The sequence below is a fragment of the Trachurus trachurus genome (genome assembly GCF_905171665.1).
Source record: "Trachurus trachurus genome assembly, chromosome: 22".
Taxonomy (NCBI): domain Eukaryota; kingdom Metazoa; phylum Chordata; class Actinopteri; order Carangiformes; family Carangidae; genus Trachurus; species Trachurus trachurus.
In genome coordinates, this window is record NC_139907.1 from 7,378,933 (window position 1) to 7,393,837 (window position 14,905).

General features: G+C 40.6%; 2 protein-coding genes across 6 annotated transcripts in view; both read right to left on the minus strand.

Annotated features, from left to right (window-relative positions):
* loxl3b (lysyl oxidase-like 3b) overlaps positions 1 to 6,453 on the minus strand; it is a 40,306-nt gene extending 33,853 nt beyond the window's left edge. For 3 of the 4 annotated variants that reach the window (XM_083997943.1, XM_083997942.1, XM_083997940.1), the window contains exon 1: positions 1,011 to 1,252. The gene's annotated coding sequence lies outside the window, so the exon portion shown is untranslated. Of the gene's footprint in view, positions 1 to 1,010; positions 1,253 to 6,347 lie in introns of those variants that run through there. The other variant, XM_083997941.1, reaches the window with a different exon arrangement.
* pank2 (pantothenate kinase 2) lies at positions 4,546 to 14,576 on the minus strand. Of its 2 annotated transcripts, none has more exons than XM_083997951.1 (7): positions 14,165 to 14,576; positions 13,254 to 13,606; positions 12,420 to 12,673; positions 9,600 to 9,743; positions 7,917 to 8,040; positions 6,624 to 6,749; positions 4,546 to 6,527 (listed from the first exon to the last, which is right to left on the minus strand). In XM_083997951.1, exons 1-7 carry the CDS (start codon positions 14,397 to 14,399, stop codon positions 6,477 to 6,479), a joined length of 1,287 nt encoding a protein of 428 aa, XP_083854077.1. In that variant the 5' UTR covers positions 14,400 to 14,576; the 3' UTR covers positions 4,546 to 6,476. The 2 variants fall into 2 exon arrangements, with proteins under 2 accessions (XP_083854077.1, XP_083854076.1); XM_083997950.1 differs by having other exon boundaries at positions 9,567 to 9,743.
* Positions 14,577 to 14,905: the final 329 nt, after the last annotated feature.

The window sequence follows — 14,905 nt, forward strand, 5'->3', positions numbered from 1 at the left end:
TGAAAACACAGTGGTGCACAGAGAAAGTACAGTTTGGGTTTGTTGGTTTCCTGGTTCACCAAACTGTTTTCTCCGAAAGCTTCAGATTCATGTGTCAAACTAAAACACCATTTTTTAACTTTAACAGAGACTTTTCACACAGCCACTTCCTGATCAGTGAATATATCAATAACTTTTTTCTTTTTTATCCTCTTCTGGACCACATTAGCTCTTATAACTCCCAGAAAACAGCTGTACAGCATCTGAACCAACATCTATTGATCAACAATTATAATAACAGGACTAATGGTTATGTTATAAACTGATCATAATTACAAAATATAAACATTTTTAACCTAAATTTAGACAAACAATTAGTTGATTAATCAATTAGTCAGTTGAAAGAGAAGTGATTAGCAACTAATCGATTAATAATTTCAATCAAACCTTTATTTTAGACAATAGACAAGACAGTTTAAGACGTCATGGGCATTTTATAGACAAATAATCTATTGAATTAATTGGTAGATTCATTAATATTCATAATTAGAGCTAAATACAGCCCTAAAACCCAATTAAATGGATTTCCAAACGGATGGAAACCCAAATATTTGCTCTTATCAATGACTCCCTTGAACGTGTCTGATCAGAAAAGCAGTTCAACAGATCTCAGTAGGTGGTTCTTCTAATCCAGATCCGATCAGCTCAGCTCAGCAGACTCTTATTTGTCTTTCCTGTTTCTACATTCCTCACATTTTTTATTTTTTTTAAGCTTGTGCATCCTAAAAACTTCTAAGAGAAACAGTCTGAACATCTGCATCTTCTATAAATGGAGCTGGATGGAAGTGACTTTAAAGCACAATACTAAGATTTGTGCTCAGATAGAAATAGATGTATGTGATTTGAGTGTTAAATGAAACTTGCAACCTACTCCTGAGATTGAATCACTTTGTTTTTTTGTTTTTTAAAGTGAAACTGACTCTACAACTTTACTCTGGTTGAATCGATAACTGATAATCAGCTTCTTTTACCTTATATTCCCAGGATGAGGAGGAGGTTATAATGGTTCCAGTGGAGAGAGGGGAGCTGAGCCACACGTCCACAAACACTTTCTCCCACAAAAAAAAAAAAAACTAAAACGGTGACTTATTTTTTTAAAAATTAAAAAAATAGAAAAAAATCCCGGTTCTTCTGTTAAATCATCTTCTCGCGACCCAGACGCGGCGGCTCCAATTTGCGGGGCAGAGATTCACCTCCAGCGGCCAATTGACTCCTCTCTGCGTTATTGTCTGTAAATTGCCAGCTGTACAGCTCCTGCAGCGGAGGAGGAGGAGGAGGAGGAGGAGGAAGCAGCAGTGGGCTGGATTTATTCCCTGGAAACACACTGACTCTTTCATGCACGATTCTGTAACAGGCTCTACGTGCTTCACTTGCATAAGGACGAAAAAACGTGAATTTCACGTCGCAGCAGCAGTCTACGTGCGCGAGGAGGCGCACGACGTGTCCGCGAGAGATTTACAACCAGTGTGACCTCTCTCTCTCTCTCTCTCTCTCTCTCTCTCTCTGTGTGTCTGTAAATGTGTACATATAAGCTACTGTACCACATAGTTCAGTTTCTCTGCTTTCATAAACCTGGTGAAGTGTTCAATATTGGTCAAATATGCTGCTTTATTCACATTAAACTTTATTGTACATGAACAAAAATGACTGATAGGCTATTGAACTGAACTCTCAAAAGGCCTCACTGCAAAAAACTGTGGTGTTAATAGGAATTTGAATTAACTTTATCTTCTTGTATTTCAATTACAGCTGAGAAGTCGATTTTAGATTAGTGAGCATCTGTTTTGATCAATAAATCTGATGCTGATAATAATAATTGCAGATTTTATTAGTCATGCTGACGACCTATCACTGCTGAATTTAAGCAACAGTTTTGTAAGTTTCATTTATTTCACAAGTGAAAACAGTGATTAAGAGATAAACTGATAGAGTCTGATGGGCCACTGATTTCACTAGACTGACGCCATTCAAAATCTGTATAGATAATTTTCTCTAACACCAGAGGATCAATACATTTAAAGAGAACAAACCAATGACCAATCTTTTTTGTTCTATTGGTGCCATTACAACTTCCTCCGAATTTAATATTTGACCAGTTTTGTGTTAAAAATGAAACGGCGCTGGAACACACCAGGTGAAGTGGAAGATAAGTTCCTTGTGAAAACACCTTAAATGTGACTTTAATTTAAATTTCCTCCTTACATTCACCTGTGGCCGAGGTCGACTAAGGACTGGGAAACGAATGAAAAAAGAACCCCCCCCCACAAATATGACATTTAAGCGTTAAATGTGTCGCAAAATCTTGACTTTTCCTTTTCAGTGAAGCTTTAACTTTCAATAAGGAGGAAACACTCATTTACAGGGATGCAAACGGGTCAGGACCAAAAAAGAGAGGAATTGTCGTGGGGGGGGGGCTCACCATTAACAATATCACAGAAAAGTCTATTTCCAGTAGTTCAACCCCAACCAAGTATTGAGTGCATATAGATGGACCGTTTTCAGAAGGCCAACATTTCTATATTAAAAATGCTTTAAAAAAATAAAAACCATTGCAATATTTCAATTTTGGAGATACTGATTTTTAGGTCTTCACTGAATGTTAGTCATAATTATTACTATTAAAATAAACTGAAGAAATAAAGACATGGGATTTAACATCCCATTCAGTGTGTAATGGACATATAGGCCTATATAATGTGTTAGTTTCACTTTAATTGAACACATTCTACATCGCGGAGGCGACGTCTCTCCTTCACCTCTGAAACGGGGCAGAGCTCCGTGGGAGACACCTGCCTGACACAGCAACGGACATGCACGGGGGGGGAAACGGCGGCGCCGTCGCACCGACTGCACGCGGATACGCGCCGCTTTGGGTAACGAGCGCGCACGTCGCGTCTACATTGGAGGTGAATAGGAAGGCTCTGGGACTGATTGACTGTGGACCACCACCAGTCTGATCAGGTCCATCACAGCACAGCAGCTGCAGCACTGCCCCGCTGTCACATGACGCATATCAGCGCAATCTGTTTACATTAAACCGACATCAGGAGAATAATGAGAATTATGATTAAAAAATATATATATTTGTTTCGAATTTTGGCCCCTGGATCATGATTTTTTTGGGCGCATTCTTGGTAAAAAAAAAAAAAAAAATCCTCTAAAAAAAAGACAGTTGGGATCCATAATGTGTCTCATAACAGTATACTGTGCGTCACGTTATCGCAGAAATGTTGTTGTAGGCCTGTGCATATTCTCATTTGTCCAGGTCATAGTATTTCAAAGGAGGTTAAATCGAAAGCAACTGGACTTATACTGAGTCTCCACACCAGATAGTTGGACCAGTCCCAGCCTGGTCAGATGCTACATGAACTGATGAAGCCTCTTGGATGAGAGGTGAAACGTCTTCCTATACTTTTTTTTTTCAAAGGAGGTTAAATCGAAAGCAACTGGACTTAGTTATAATAAGTAAATAACTAAGTCCAGTTGCTTTCGGTTTAACCTCCTTTGAAAAAGAAAAAAAAAAAAAAAAATTGTTGTAGTGAATTTTTTTTTTGAAACGAGTGAAAACGAGCGCTAATTCGCGTATCTCGCGTATCTCGCGTTTGGTTGCGCGTAAAAGCTCGCGCGAAAAAAAAGCGTTCCTCGTGTTCACCAAACACGATGAAATAGACGAAGACGCGAAGGTCCCGTCGCCATAAAAGAATCGCGTGTATTGCGTCGCAAAAAAAAAAAGTCGCGTCTACCGCGTCTCGCGCCTAATCGCGTCTTTGCGTCACGGCCTTTTACACCGCGGACGTAACGAATAAACGGTGACGGTGTGAACCAACAACATAGAACAGGACCAGACGTGGCGTTGTTTCCTCTTTTCACCGACAGCTCCACTCTCCCTTACTTACACCAACTACTGTTATTGTTGAGGCCAGATAATTGTGGGATTTGTAGTTTTTGACCAATCGCAGGTTGTGCTCTTTCTTTTTTGTGATTTTCCTGGTTCACACATGTTTTTTTTTTTTAGGGGCAAATGCGAGCGAAATGCTCGCCCATGGTGGGCATACGAAAATTTAAGAGCTGTCTTATTTAAGTCTTGAACACGATAATTCAACAAATTTAAGACATTTTAAGGCCTAAAAGTGTGTAATGGACATATAGGCCTATATAATGTGCTATAACCAGAGACAACCATGAATGAGTTCGCCTCAGTTTCACGTGATTGTCACTGTCAGCCTGTTAGAAAAACATTTTACTGACCCCAGCTGAGACCCCCCCCCCCCCCCCCCCCCCAGCTGAGACGCTGAGACCCCCCCCCCCCTCCCAAAAACAAAAACTCTTCGGATCTGAACGATTCACACAAGTCACCTAATTGGTCATGAAAAAAGCGAGTTTCGCTTTTCGGCGCGCTGTTTGCATCCCTGCATTTAATTGCAGGGAGTTAGAAAATAGTATGTGAACTCTTCCTTGAAATTTCCCCAGTGTGAAGTGTAAACACCACGGGCACTCAGCTTGATATGAAAAGTTCATATTTAATAGGGAACCTTCAATAAGAAACTTGAATTAATTCAAACAAAAAACAAAACAAAGATTTCTCTGCATTGTACAAGCACACAGAAAAAGGAAAGAAAAAAAAAGGGAAACCTGGAGAGTAACAAACCAGTTTGTGTCGTTGTAAAGATCATACGTCTGAACACATTATTGTATCCTCTACAAAAACATGACAGGCACTTAATTTAAAACCAGCTTCCTGTAAATACACAATATACAGGTAGAGACATTACGGCTGGAAAACACTGCGTCCGCTCAAATTTCCAGCTGTTTTTTAGTGAGTCTTAACTTTTGCCTCAGGTAGTTTTTATCGTTATGGTCCCTGTAATCCAGTAATGGACCGACGGCTGAAAACGCACAACAGGCGACATTGAAAACTGGACGGAAAAGCACAAAATGAAATGAAATGAGAAGATGGGACGAAATAAATCTAAATTAAAACAGTGGTTTGTGGAGCGTTGGGAACATACATTACATTTAAAGACATAGATTATTTAAATACAAACTAAACACTCAGGACAGAACTGGTTTGTGGATGTAATGCCCGGTGCATGTTCATCAATATCTAATCAATATCTACCTTTGCACTTGCTCCGATTTTCTCTCTCTATGATGCAGTGGGGCACTTCAGCAGGGGCAGATGTTTGGGTTGGGGGGGCAGAGACGGATTTATCTCACACTGATTGTCCAAAACTACCTGAATACGAGCTGCACTGCTGCAGAAAAGTAACAACAATCATCGTCTCGCAGGCAGAAACAGCCTGCATATGATATTGATTATTGACTTTATTAAAGAAAAAACCCTGATGAAATGTGGTCGATCTCTTGCTAAGAGAACCTGACATGTTCAGATTTAATGTCAATCAACATCCAGTGACAAAAACATGTTTTTGGAAGAACTGTTGAGAAAAAAAGTAAAAAGTCTGAATGACTCAGTGTTCACAGATGATAAAACAAAAAGTGTTTGTAAATGATTTGCAGTGTTTTAGTTCGCTGACTGTACCAGGTGGATGGGGGTTCAACTGGGACTCATCACTTTACAGTACAGTAAAATATATGGCAGTAATTTAATTTTTTTTTCATTTTATTATAATAAAACAACAGAAAATGGTCAAAAATGCCGAAATTTCTTGGTTACAGTTCCACAAAATTGAAGATTTGCTGCTCAAATGTTGTCTTTTGTAATATTTCTGGGTTTAAAACTGATTTATGCTGAATAACATCAACAAAAAAGTCATCTTGAATCTTTTGTTTTATGTTTTATAGGTCAAATTGATCAACTCAGTGTTTTTTTAAAAATTATAACTTACAGCTTTCGAACTGTGCCTATTTTTAGTGCGCCTTGTCGCCCCCTTTAGTCCATTTTATCATGTCAAGTGTTTGATTGTCTTTACACAAACATACTTATACAACCCCAATTACAGTAAGTGCCATCCCATCCATCTGGTACCGCAGTCGGGTAAAAATAAAGTTCCTGTAAATATTTTGGCCTGTGACCTTGATAAATAACTACAGTCCGTGATATGACGCTACGTTGACGACAGCTATTGTTTCAGGCAACCGCGGTGAACTTCCTTGAGAAACCACGACTCATCAGAGCAAGGAAACCAACTCTCATCCACTCACTGACAACAGCAGCAGCCGTGTCTCTTCCCTCCGTTTACAATCAAACCTCTGGGAAAAACATAACAAGGACCTTCAAACGCTGACAGTTTTTTGTGTTTTTGTTTTTTTTATATTTGCCACCACCACCACCGAAAATGTTTTACCAGTAACTGTTGGATGGCCGACGTAACATCCCACTGTGGAACCGACTCTGAACAGTCTAAAGTGCTAATGGTCTTTGCAGCAGATCGACAAGTTCTTCTTTGGATGTAGTTCGCACACACACACACACATTAGGACGGATGCAGGAGCTCTAACAGGGCTCCGACTGCTCCGAAGTAACCCTGAAAAAAAAGCATAAAAATGACAAAAAGTTAGAAATCGGAGCAGGAAACGAGGTCTCTGTTGTCTGTGATGGGACCAGTGGTTGAGTTTCTCACCTCGTGGCGGAGGAACAGAGCTTTGAGCTGACCCTTGGACCAGTAGTCCATGGCGTAGGCCAGCAGCTTCATGGAGAGCGTGTTCACTCGAAGGAAGTTCCCCACAAACACAACACGCTCGATGTTCTGAGAGAGAGAAGACAGGAAACGACAAGATACAGCATGTCAACGTTTTAAAAAGGTGGCGAGTTTAACATTGATTAATGAACTCTTTTAAATAGATGACCGAATTAATAGATGATAAGGAACTGAACCGACTTTATTATTGTCTGTTGCATATTTGGAGAGACATTAAATGACATTTATTGGATCAGTTCATCTTTATCTTTCATTTTGTATGTAAATTGCTTTTTTTTTTTTTTTAATGTAATGCATGTCTGTATTATCATTTATTCCACACACAGGGGAGGTATTATTATAAGGCTGTTGGCTTCCACCTCTGCTGCACAATGTTTGAGCTTTTATTATTCTCATGTTCTCATGAATACAGGTGCATCTCAATAAATTAGAATATAATGGAAACATCAATTTATGTCAGAAATTCATTTCAGAAAGTGAAATTAATACATTATATAGATCCATTACACACGGAATGAAACATTTCATGTCTTAATTTAATTTGTTTTAACTGTAATGATTATGGCTTACATTTAATAACCTAAAAGATCAAAAATTCAGTATCTCAAAAAAATTGAAAAATTTAATATTACAAAAGACCAATTAAAAAAGCATTTTAAAATATGGAAATGTTGACCTTCTGAAAAGTATGTCCATCTATGTGCACTGATGCACTGGGCTATTTGACTTGAACTACTGGAAATAGACTTTTCCATGATATTCTAATTTATTGAGATGCACCATAATATAGTGCAAATAACAGAAAATAAATGATCTAACTGGACCTTTAACATCTTTTGATTGACAAATATATGACAAAAACAACATGTGTACAGTTTTAAGTTGTGTTTATGAAACCTGCTACTTTGTGGAATCAAACAAAAGTCACATCTCATTCATTATTCCTGGTTTACTACTGTTTTTTTCTTGTGTTTGTGTGTAAGTGGACCTCCTCCTCCTCTGGGGCTCCGATGCGGTTCACCTCCTCTGCGCCTTCATAGCCCTGTACAATGCTGCTTGATCAAGACGCCACAAGGCAGCACCGTAAAGAGGCTGAACGCACCGAGGAAACGCAGCAGCAGCAGCAGCGACGGGGAAACGGACCGACGGATCTGAAGTCTTTTTTTTCAAACCATGTGTGATAACGTGTACCGTGAGTTTGACTCTAACTCTAACCTCGTTGAGAGCACACATCCTGGTGATGGAGCCGATGTTGTTGGTGATGGTGACCAGCGTCGCTCTGGCCAGGTCCTCTTTGGACACCGACTCCCTCTTCTCTTTGGACATCATGTTGCCAAAGCTACGGGATGAAGACAGGAGATTGTACTTCAGAGGGGCCCCCCTACTGTCACTGTTACCGTTACTGTTTCTGCTGCTGTGTTAAAGGACAATTCCAGGCAAATTCAACCTGGGGCTCTAGTTTCCTGATATTTTTGGTCTAAAAGAATGAATTTGAAGATTTTATTTTTAATGTCTCCTGTTCTGCAGTAGTTGTGTCTGTTCCTGCATCGCCACAGCAGCGTGTAATGGGAGCGGACGGATCTTAGGCTGTTTACATCCCACAAAACCCCATTTTTTTTGCCCACAGACAACGTCACATGGCTTCAAACATACACCAAGGGTTTTGTCTACTTCAAGAAAGAGGACATGTTTGTAAACGGAGTAATAATGAACACTCCATCAGAGCCTCAAGTGGAGATTGTAACATCCCTAAGCGCAGCTCCACCTTTGCTCAATCTTCTTTTTCTTTTAAATCTGTCAAATCATGGAACAATCTCCCTGTACAGACTTCACCGTTTTTTCCCGGGAAGTCAAAAAATGGATCCTTAGAAACCAGTCATGTCAGCATTAATCTTAAGCCTAAATTATTTTTAACTTCTTCTTGACTATGAAGTATTTTAATAACTGTATGTTTCTATTTCCTTCTGATATGAAATATGTTTTATACCCGAGTGTTTGTGATGTGTGAGCAGGTGTATATACGCACATGTGTATAGATGTCTGGTCTGTTACGTAAGTTGACAATTTTTATCTTTTTATTGCTCTTACTCACCTGCCCAGAGACTACAGATGGAGAGTAGCTAGTAAACTAAATCCGGTACAAAGCATCTTCTCTCATCTCGAGACTAATGTTATTTTGTACATTGTTCCTGATACAAATAAACGTATTAAACTAAACTAATACAAAGTATTGCACAATCTTGCGAAGTCTGTTTTATCAACAAAGGAATATCAACTTGGAGGCACAACGTTTTTGTAGTACTAAGAGTAAATCTGGACATTGTTAATTCTGCCTGTAAACATATAGTGAGAGCATCAATTTGACTCTCACACTGAGACTTTGTATTACAGCTCCGTTAACAAACCCCTCTGTGTGTGTTTGAAGACATCTGACATTGTCTGTGGAAAAAATTGTGGTTTTCTGGGATGTAAACAGCCTAAGATCTGTCCACTCCCATTATGCGTTGCTGTGGCGATGAGGGGACAGACACAACTACTGCAGAACAGGAGACATTGAATAGAAAATCTTCAGATTCATTCTGTTTGACCTAAAATATGAGGAAACTAGAGCCCCAGGTTGAATTTTCCCTGGAATTGCTCTTTAATGCATCAAAACTGTGAATAAATAAAAAGGTCTAGCTCAAAATGCATCAAGGCTTCTTGTCGTCACCCTGGGAGACGAAAACGTGGAGTAAAATTAGCAACTGTCCGGGATCCCAGCGTCAGAAACGGCTGTGATCCTGTTCATGACTCCACCACTAACGAACGACGCGAACAGGCCAGTGAAGCTACACTACGAAGAGAGAAAGCTGCTGTAAACCGCACCTTGAGGCTACAGCCCAGCCTGGCAGTCCAAACCTCTCATAGTCGCCTCCGTAAATGTCCCGAACCAGCTTGTCCACGCGCGTGCTCTCCCCCTGAGAAGCCATTTCTAGGGCTTCCTCGAAAGTGGAGCAGCCAGTCAGCAGGCAACACAGGCCCAGGAAGGTCCCTCCACCGAGGCTGCAGAGAGACACACACACAAGATTAAAAATAGAGATGATTACAACTTCTCATCTGGAAGTTCGAAATTAAAGACAAAAGAGACAATGTAGAACAAACCAAAAAAAAAAAGCATGCACAAGCTGCAGACTCTCGATTTGAATGCGCGAATGACGGTTTCTCTCTCTCTTTCTTTCTCTCTGCAGCACAAAAGGACAGAGGGCCATTATGTCGAGGAGCGGAGCGGCGCGGCGCTCATGCTTCCCTTTCAAATCCACCAGACAGAAAAACCACACGTGAAAACAAACCAGCAGAGGGAGAAAGAAAGAAAAAAAAAAACTTCCCAGAAATACCAACAGACAAACTGTCAGTTTAAAGTAAACTCATTCAAAACTGAAACTGAACCCAAATCAAACTATCAAAAAGGTCATTTTTTTTTTTTTTTAAACTTTCCAGTCAGTAAAAGGAAGTGGTTTGGTAACCGACAGCTGAGAGAGAGAAAAAAAATGCTGCTACTTTTCACACGGAGGCACCATGGAGACACAGAGGGCAGCAGGCCACCCACCCTCCTGCAACATCCCTGAATCACTAGAGCTCCTGTTGTTACTCCCGAGCGCAGGAGGAGTGGGAGAGCTACGTCTTTATTCAGCCGCACTGTTCTGTATGAAAAGCTTTATTTGTTTTTGAATTATTCATTCATGCATGTATGTATTTTTCCTTTCTTTCCTATATTTACTGTATAATCACTTACCTTTCTACTTATTTTTCGTTATCATCTAATAATTCCCTATTTTCTTGTCTTTACTTAACAAATTTGGTTTTTGAGTATGTTCTTCTTGGGTGAGGTTTTCATATAAGCCCTTTTGGGTTTCATACCTCCCCTTTGCACATCCCAATCATAATGATTATTCATACTATTTTACATGATATGTTCGTGCAAAATAAATAAATAAATAAAAAAAAGCTGCAGAGATGCTTTAATGAAGTTACTGCGACGTAGGAAGAGAGAGAAGACGTCGGTGTGTACGAGCAGAGGAGAGGAGGAGAGGAGATTTCTGAGCTTATTTGGAAACATCACAGTTGTCTGCGTGTGACTTGCGTGGCCACAATGTTTGCATTTTATTTCTGAGGAGGTTTGCATGAAGTCACTGTAATGCCACAGCTACGGTGTCAACTCTGTGCAGACGAATGAGCAGCATCTTTATTCAGGTGCATCTCAATAAATTAGAATATCATGGAAAAGTCGATTTCCTGTAGCTCAAGTCAAATAGACCCAAACAAGTACTGAGTACAAATAGATGGACACATACTTTTCAGAAGGCCAACATTTCTATATTAAAAATGCTTCTTTTAATTTGTCTTTTTGTAATATTAAAGCAGAAGTAAGTGGAATGTTTGTGTTAATGTAAGTCTTAAATAGTTATATCTTCCGACAGCAATCACATATATATAGAGTGTTTGGTCTGAAACACGGGTCTGTCAGTCACTCTGCTCTGCTGTAAGCCGAGGAGAAAACTTTCCTTTTTTTTGAGATACTTAATTTTAGGTCTTCATTTAATGTGAGCCATAATCATTACAATGAAAATAAATTAAATAAAGACTTGAAATGTTCCATTCTGTGTTTAATGGATCTATATTATGTATTAGTTTCACTTTTTGAATTGAATTACTGACATAACTAAACTTTTCCATGATATTCTAATTTATTGAGAGGCACCTGTAATGTCCTGCTCCTTATTGCAGAGCACTGACATGCTCTATCTAAACTCATGCACCCGGGCAAAATTATACTGGCTTTATTTGGTGAAAACACACTGCCCGTCCAAAATAAAAGTCACACACTCCAATATTTAGTTGCACCGCCTTTAGCTTTGATTACGGCACGCATTCGCTGTGGCATCATTTCGATAAGCTTCTGCAATATCACATTTATTTACATCCAGAGTTGCATTCATTTTTCAAAGATTCTCAAGGTCTGGACTCTTGTGGACATTGGACCACTTTCTTCCTTGAAGATGATGGTTCCCCACTCTCCTTCCAGTTTTTAATAATGCGTTAGACAGTTCTTAACCCAATTTTAGTAGTTTTATCAATCTCTTTAGATGTTTTATTTGCTTGATGCCAATAATTTGACCCTTCTGAAACAGATTGACATCTTTTCCACGACCACAGGATGTGTCTTCTGTCATGGTTGTTTAAGAAATGAGACTGCATCAGTAGAGTTAGGGTTAAATAAGTTGTTGCCATCTGAAACATAGTAATTATCCAATGGGAGGCTCTTACCAATTAGTTTAGTGAAATCCAAGTGGTGACTTTTTTCTTTGGATGGGCAGTGTATAAACAAGCAATATAATGTAGTAGTTTTTCTGCTGATACCCGAGGCCATTGTGCTGCAGAGGAAACACAATACATCCTAAGTGTGTAATGTTTTGCTTGACATAGAAAGATAAAATGTTCCTTCCCCCCTTTTGAGGCTGCAGAATATAATCTGACTTGATAATCAGCTGACGAACGCAAAGTTGTGGACTAAATGATAAAATAATGAACTGCAAGGGAACTGAGTCAGGTGATGAGTCTCTGTGGTTTTATCTCTGTGACTAATAACTTCCTATATGCAAGAAGTAAACTAAATGTTAAGCACCAGGAGCACAGAAAACCTGCAGGTTATAAATCTCCATCACTCATAATAATAATTACCTGGTCCCAGTGACTCGTTTGTAGTTGTTCTCCGAGTACACGGCCAGGATGCTGACCCCGGACCCTATGTTGACCAGCAGCAGAGGGTAGGGGTTCTCCAGTGTGTAGGGCTTCTGGACGCAGCGATCCGGGTCCGTGGGGTTTTCAAAGTAGTAGCACTCGGAGGGGCCGCTGGACACCACCGAGTCGATGTACAACACCCCCCGGATCAAACAGTCCAGCTCATCCAGCTTGTGAAGCTGCAGGTCCGCCATCTTTTTTTTTTTTTCCATTTTGGTTGGTTGGTGTTGACAGAGAAAAGAGAACATGGATAACATCACCGAGGGGGGATGTGGTCAGGAGAACAGAGGCAGGAAATTGGGGGAGGAGGGAAAGCAGGGGGTAAAAAAAACACACGAGTTAGTCTCAGTAAAAAGAAGAGATTTATCGTACATGCATCGTCTTGTGATTTAAATTCATAACGGCTAACGCTTGTTTTTTTTTTCCTTCCCCAAATGTGTGGTTAATTGAGCAACTGCACATCTCTCAGCATGACCACAGCATAGCATGGCATAAATAGCAGCCTCCTATATGCGAGGTGTAATTACGCAATGATGGGAATTTATCTGCTGTTATATTTGTAAGGGAAATATGAGCTTAACATGTGTCTGGAGGTGAATTTCCTTTTATTTCTTGCTCAATAGTGTCACAATTTCCATCCCGTGCTGTAAATATGTTGTAACCTCACACATTTCTCTCTTCTTTCCCTCCCTCCCGCCCATCCTCACTGTCCAGCCTGTAAAAGCAAACAGAAAAAGCACAAAAAACCAACACTGCACACTACACTGCACCCACCGTGCGGAAATCAGACTCAAACTTGTACGCCCCCCCTCCGGTGGCGCACAGGGTGGTGTGGAGGCTGGAGAAGTGCTTGTTGCGGCCCATCTGCAGGAAGGCCGGCAGGTCGTGGGTGGGGAAGCGGATGAAGTGCAGGTTGCCCGTCCGGCCGCACAGCGTCAGGTCCTGCAGCTCCAGGTGCACGTCCCTGATGCCCGTCTTGCCGTAGGCGGTGTTGGAGGTCAGGTAGCGCCGGATGCTCTTCAGGTTCTCCACCTCCTCCTGCTCCTCCTCGGCCGTGATGTCTTTGGGCTCAAAATACACCAGCTTCACCAGAGTGCCTCCAATGTCCATGCCAAACCAGGGAAAAGCTGCATTATGGGAGATAATTAATGCAAAAATGAAAAAAAAAAGGTGAATAAACCAATATTTTGTCAAAAAATATAAAATAATGCATGCATTTTAATGACTAATATTATTTACATCTTTAATATCTAAAGACTAAATGACAGTGGGGACTGACAGAGATGATGGCCCACATAAAGGAGAGCAGCTTCATCCTCAGCAGCCTCAGTACAGTGTGTACCGCGAACGCCATCTTGTTGCAAAATAGACCCCGGCTATTTACTGCCATTACAGCTCTCTGATATTACATTGTAATTTCACAGCTAAATTTATTTCCATCGTTCAAGCATCACCCTTTTTTATGTATATATTACACATGCTTTTAAAAAAGATTATCCATAAGCATTTAACATGTTATTCTGTTTATATCCATAATTTAACCCAAACCCTTCCGTAGAGAGGGGAACGCCTTCGTTTTCTTTTTGTTTTTTTCTTGTGTGTGTGTATATACATGCATGCAACGGTACCTTTACCCAGTAAATACACTAAGCCCGCGGAAGCAGCAGCGTTTAACTAACACCTACGCGGCCTTGTTTTCTTCACCGAGTCGGTCCGAAGCCTCGGCGTCGAGTTGGAGGTCCGGCGGTCGGTCGGAGCTCTTCCTGCGGGCGCAGCCGCCTCGCTGCCGGGCTCGTTTCTGAAATAACCGGGCATCTCCTCCTCCTTGTTGTTGGACCGCGGCTGCTTCGTGGGCGTTTCGTCTTCGTCGAGAGTATCATCATCATCGTCGCGCTGGTGGTGGTGGCCATTGAGCGCCATTGAAAGGACTTAATTAACTACATATATATCCCGTAGTTTTGTGTTAAATAAAATCATTAAAACATATAAAACACAGCAACGGTTTTTTCCCCCCTGCGCCGCGGACAATAACGTCCGAGCAGATAAAGGCTAGGAGCTAATTAGCCGGCAGCTAAGTGGCTGCTGTGTATCTATCGTCACACACGGCGGAGGTACATGTCTTATTTATGTTCGCTGTCAAGCCAGAAGGGGGCGGGGCCTAGCGGTGACGGACTGGCGCCAGAGCCAATCAGAAGGCGAGTTAGTCAGACGGCAGTTTATAAAGGAAGGCTGATATGATGTCACATTTTCTTGATTTTTCTTTCTTTCTTTCTTTTTTTTTTTTTTACTTAAAAAACATGATCTACATTACAGGGATGTCAAATCCAATCACACAATGGCCCATAATTTAAAAACACTGAGTATGTTGCCGGCTAAACAGGAAAATTGTATTGTGATTTCAGAAAAGGATGCTAAAAAAAAAACAC

What these genes read in the sequence shown, in the direction of transcription:
- pank2 (XM_083997950.1), bottom strand. Translation starts at nt 14,399, where the DNA reads ATGGCGCTCAATGGCCACCACCACCAGCGCGACGATGATGATGATACT. An exon ending in TTGAGTCTGATTTCCGCACG is followed by an intron (nt 12,674 to 13,253) that starts GTGGGTGCAGTG and finishes AAAAAAAAAAAG; the next exon opens with ATGGCGGACCTGCAGCTTCA. An exon ending in GGATGTGTGCTCTCAACGAG is followed by an intron (nt 6,750 to 7,916) that starts GTTAGAGTTAGA and finishes TCTCTCTCTCAG; the next exon opens with AACATCGAGCGTGTTGTGTT.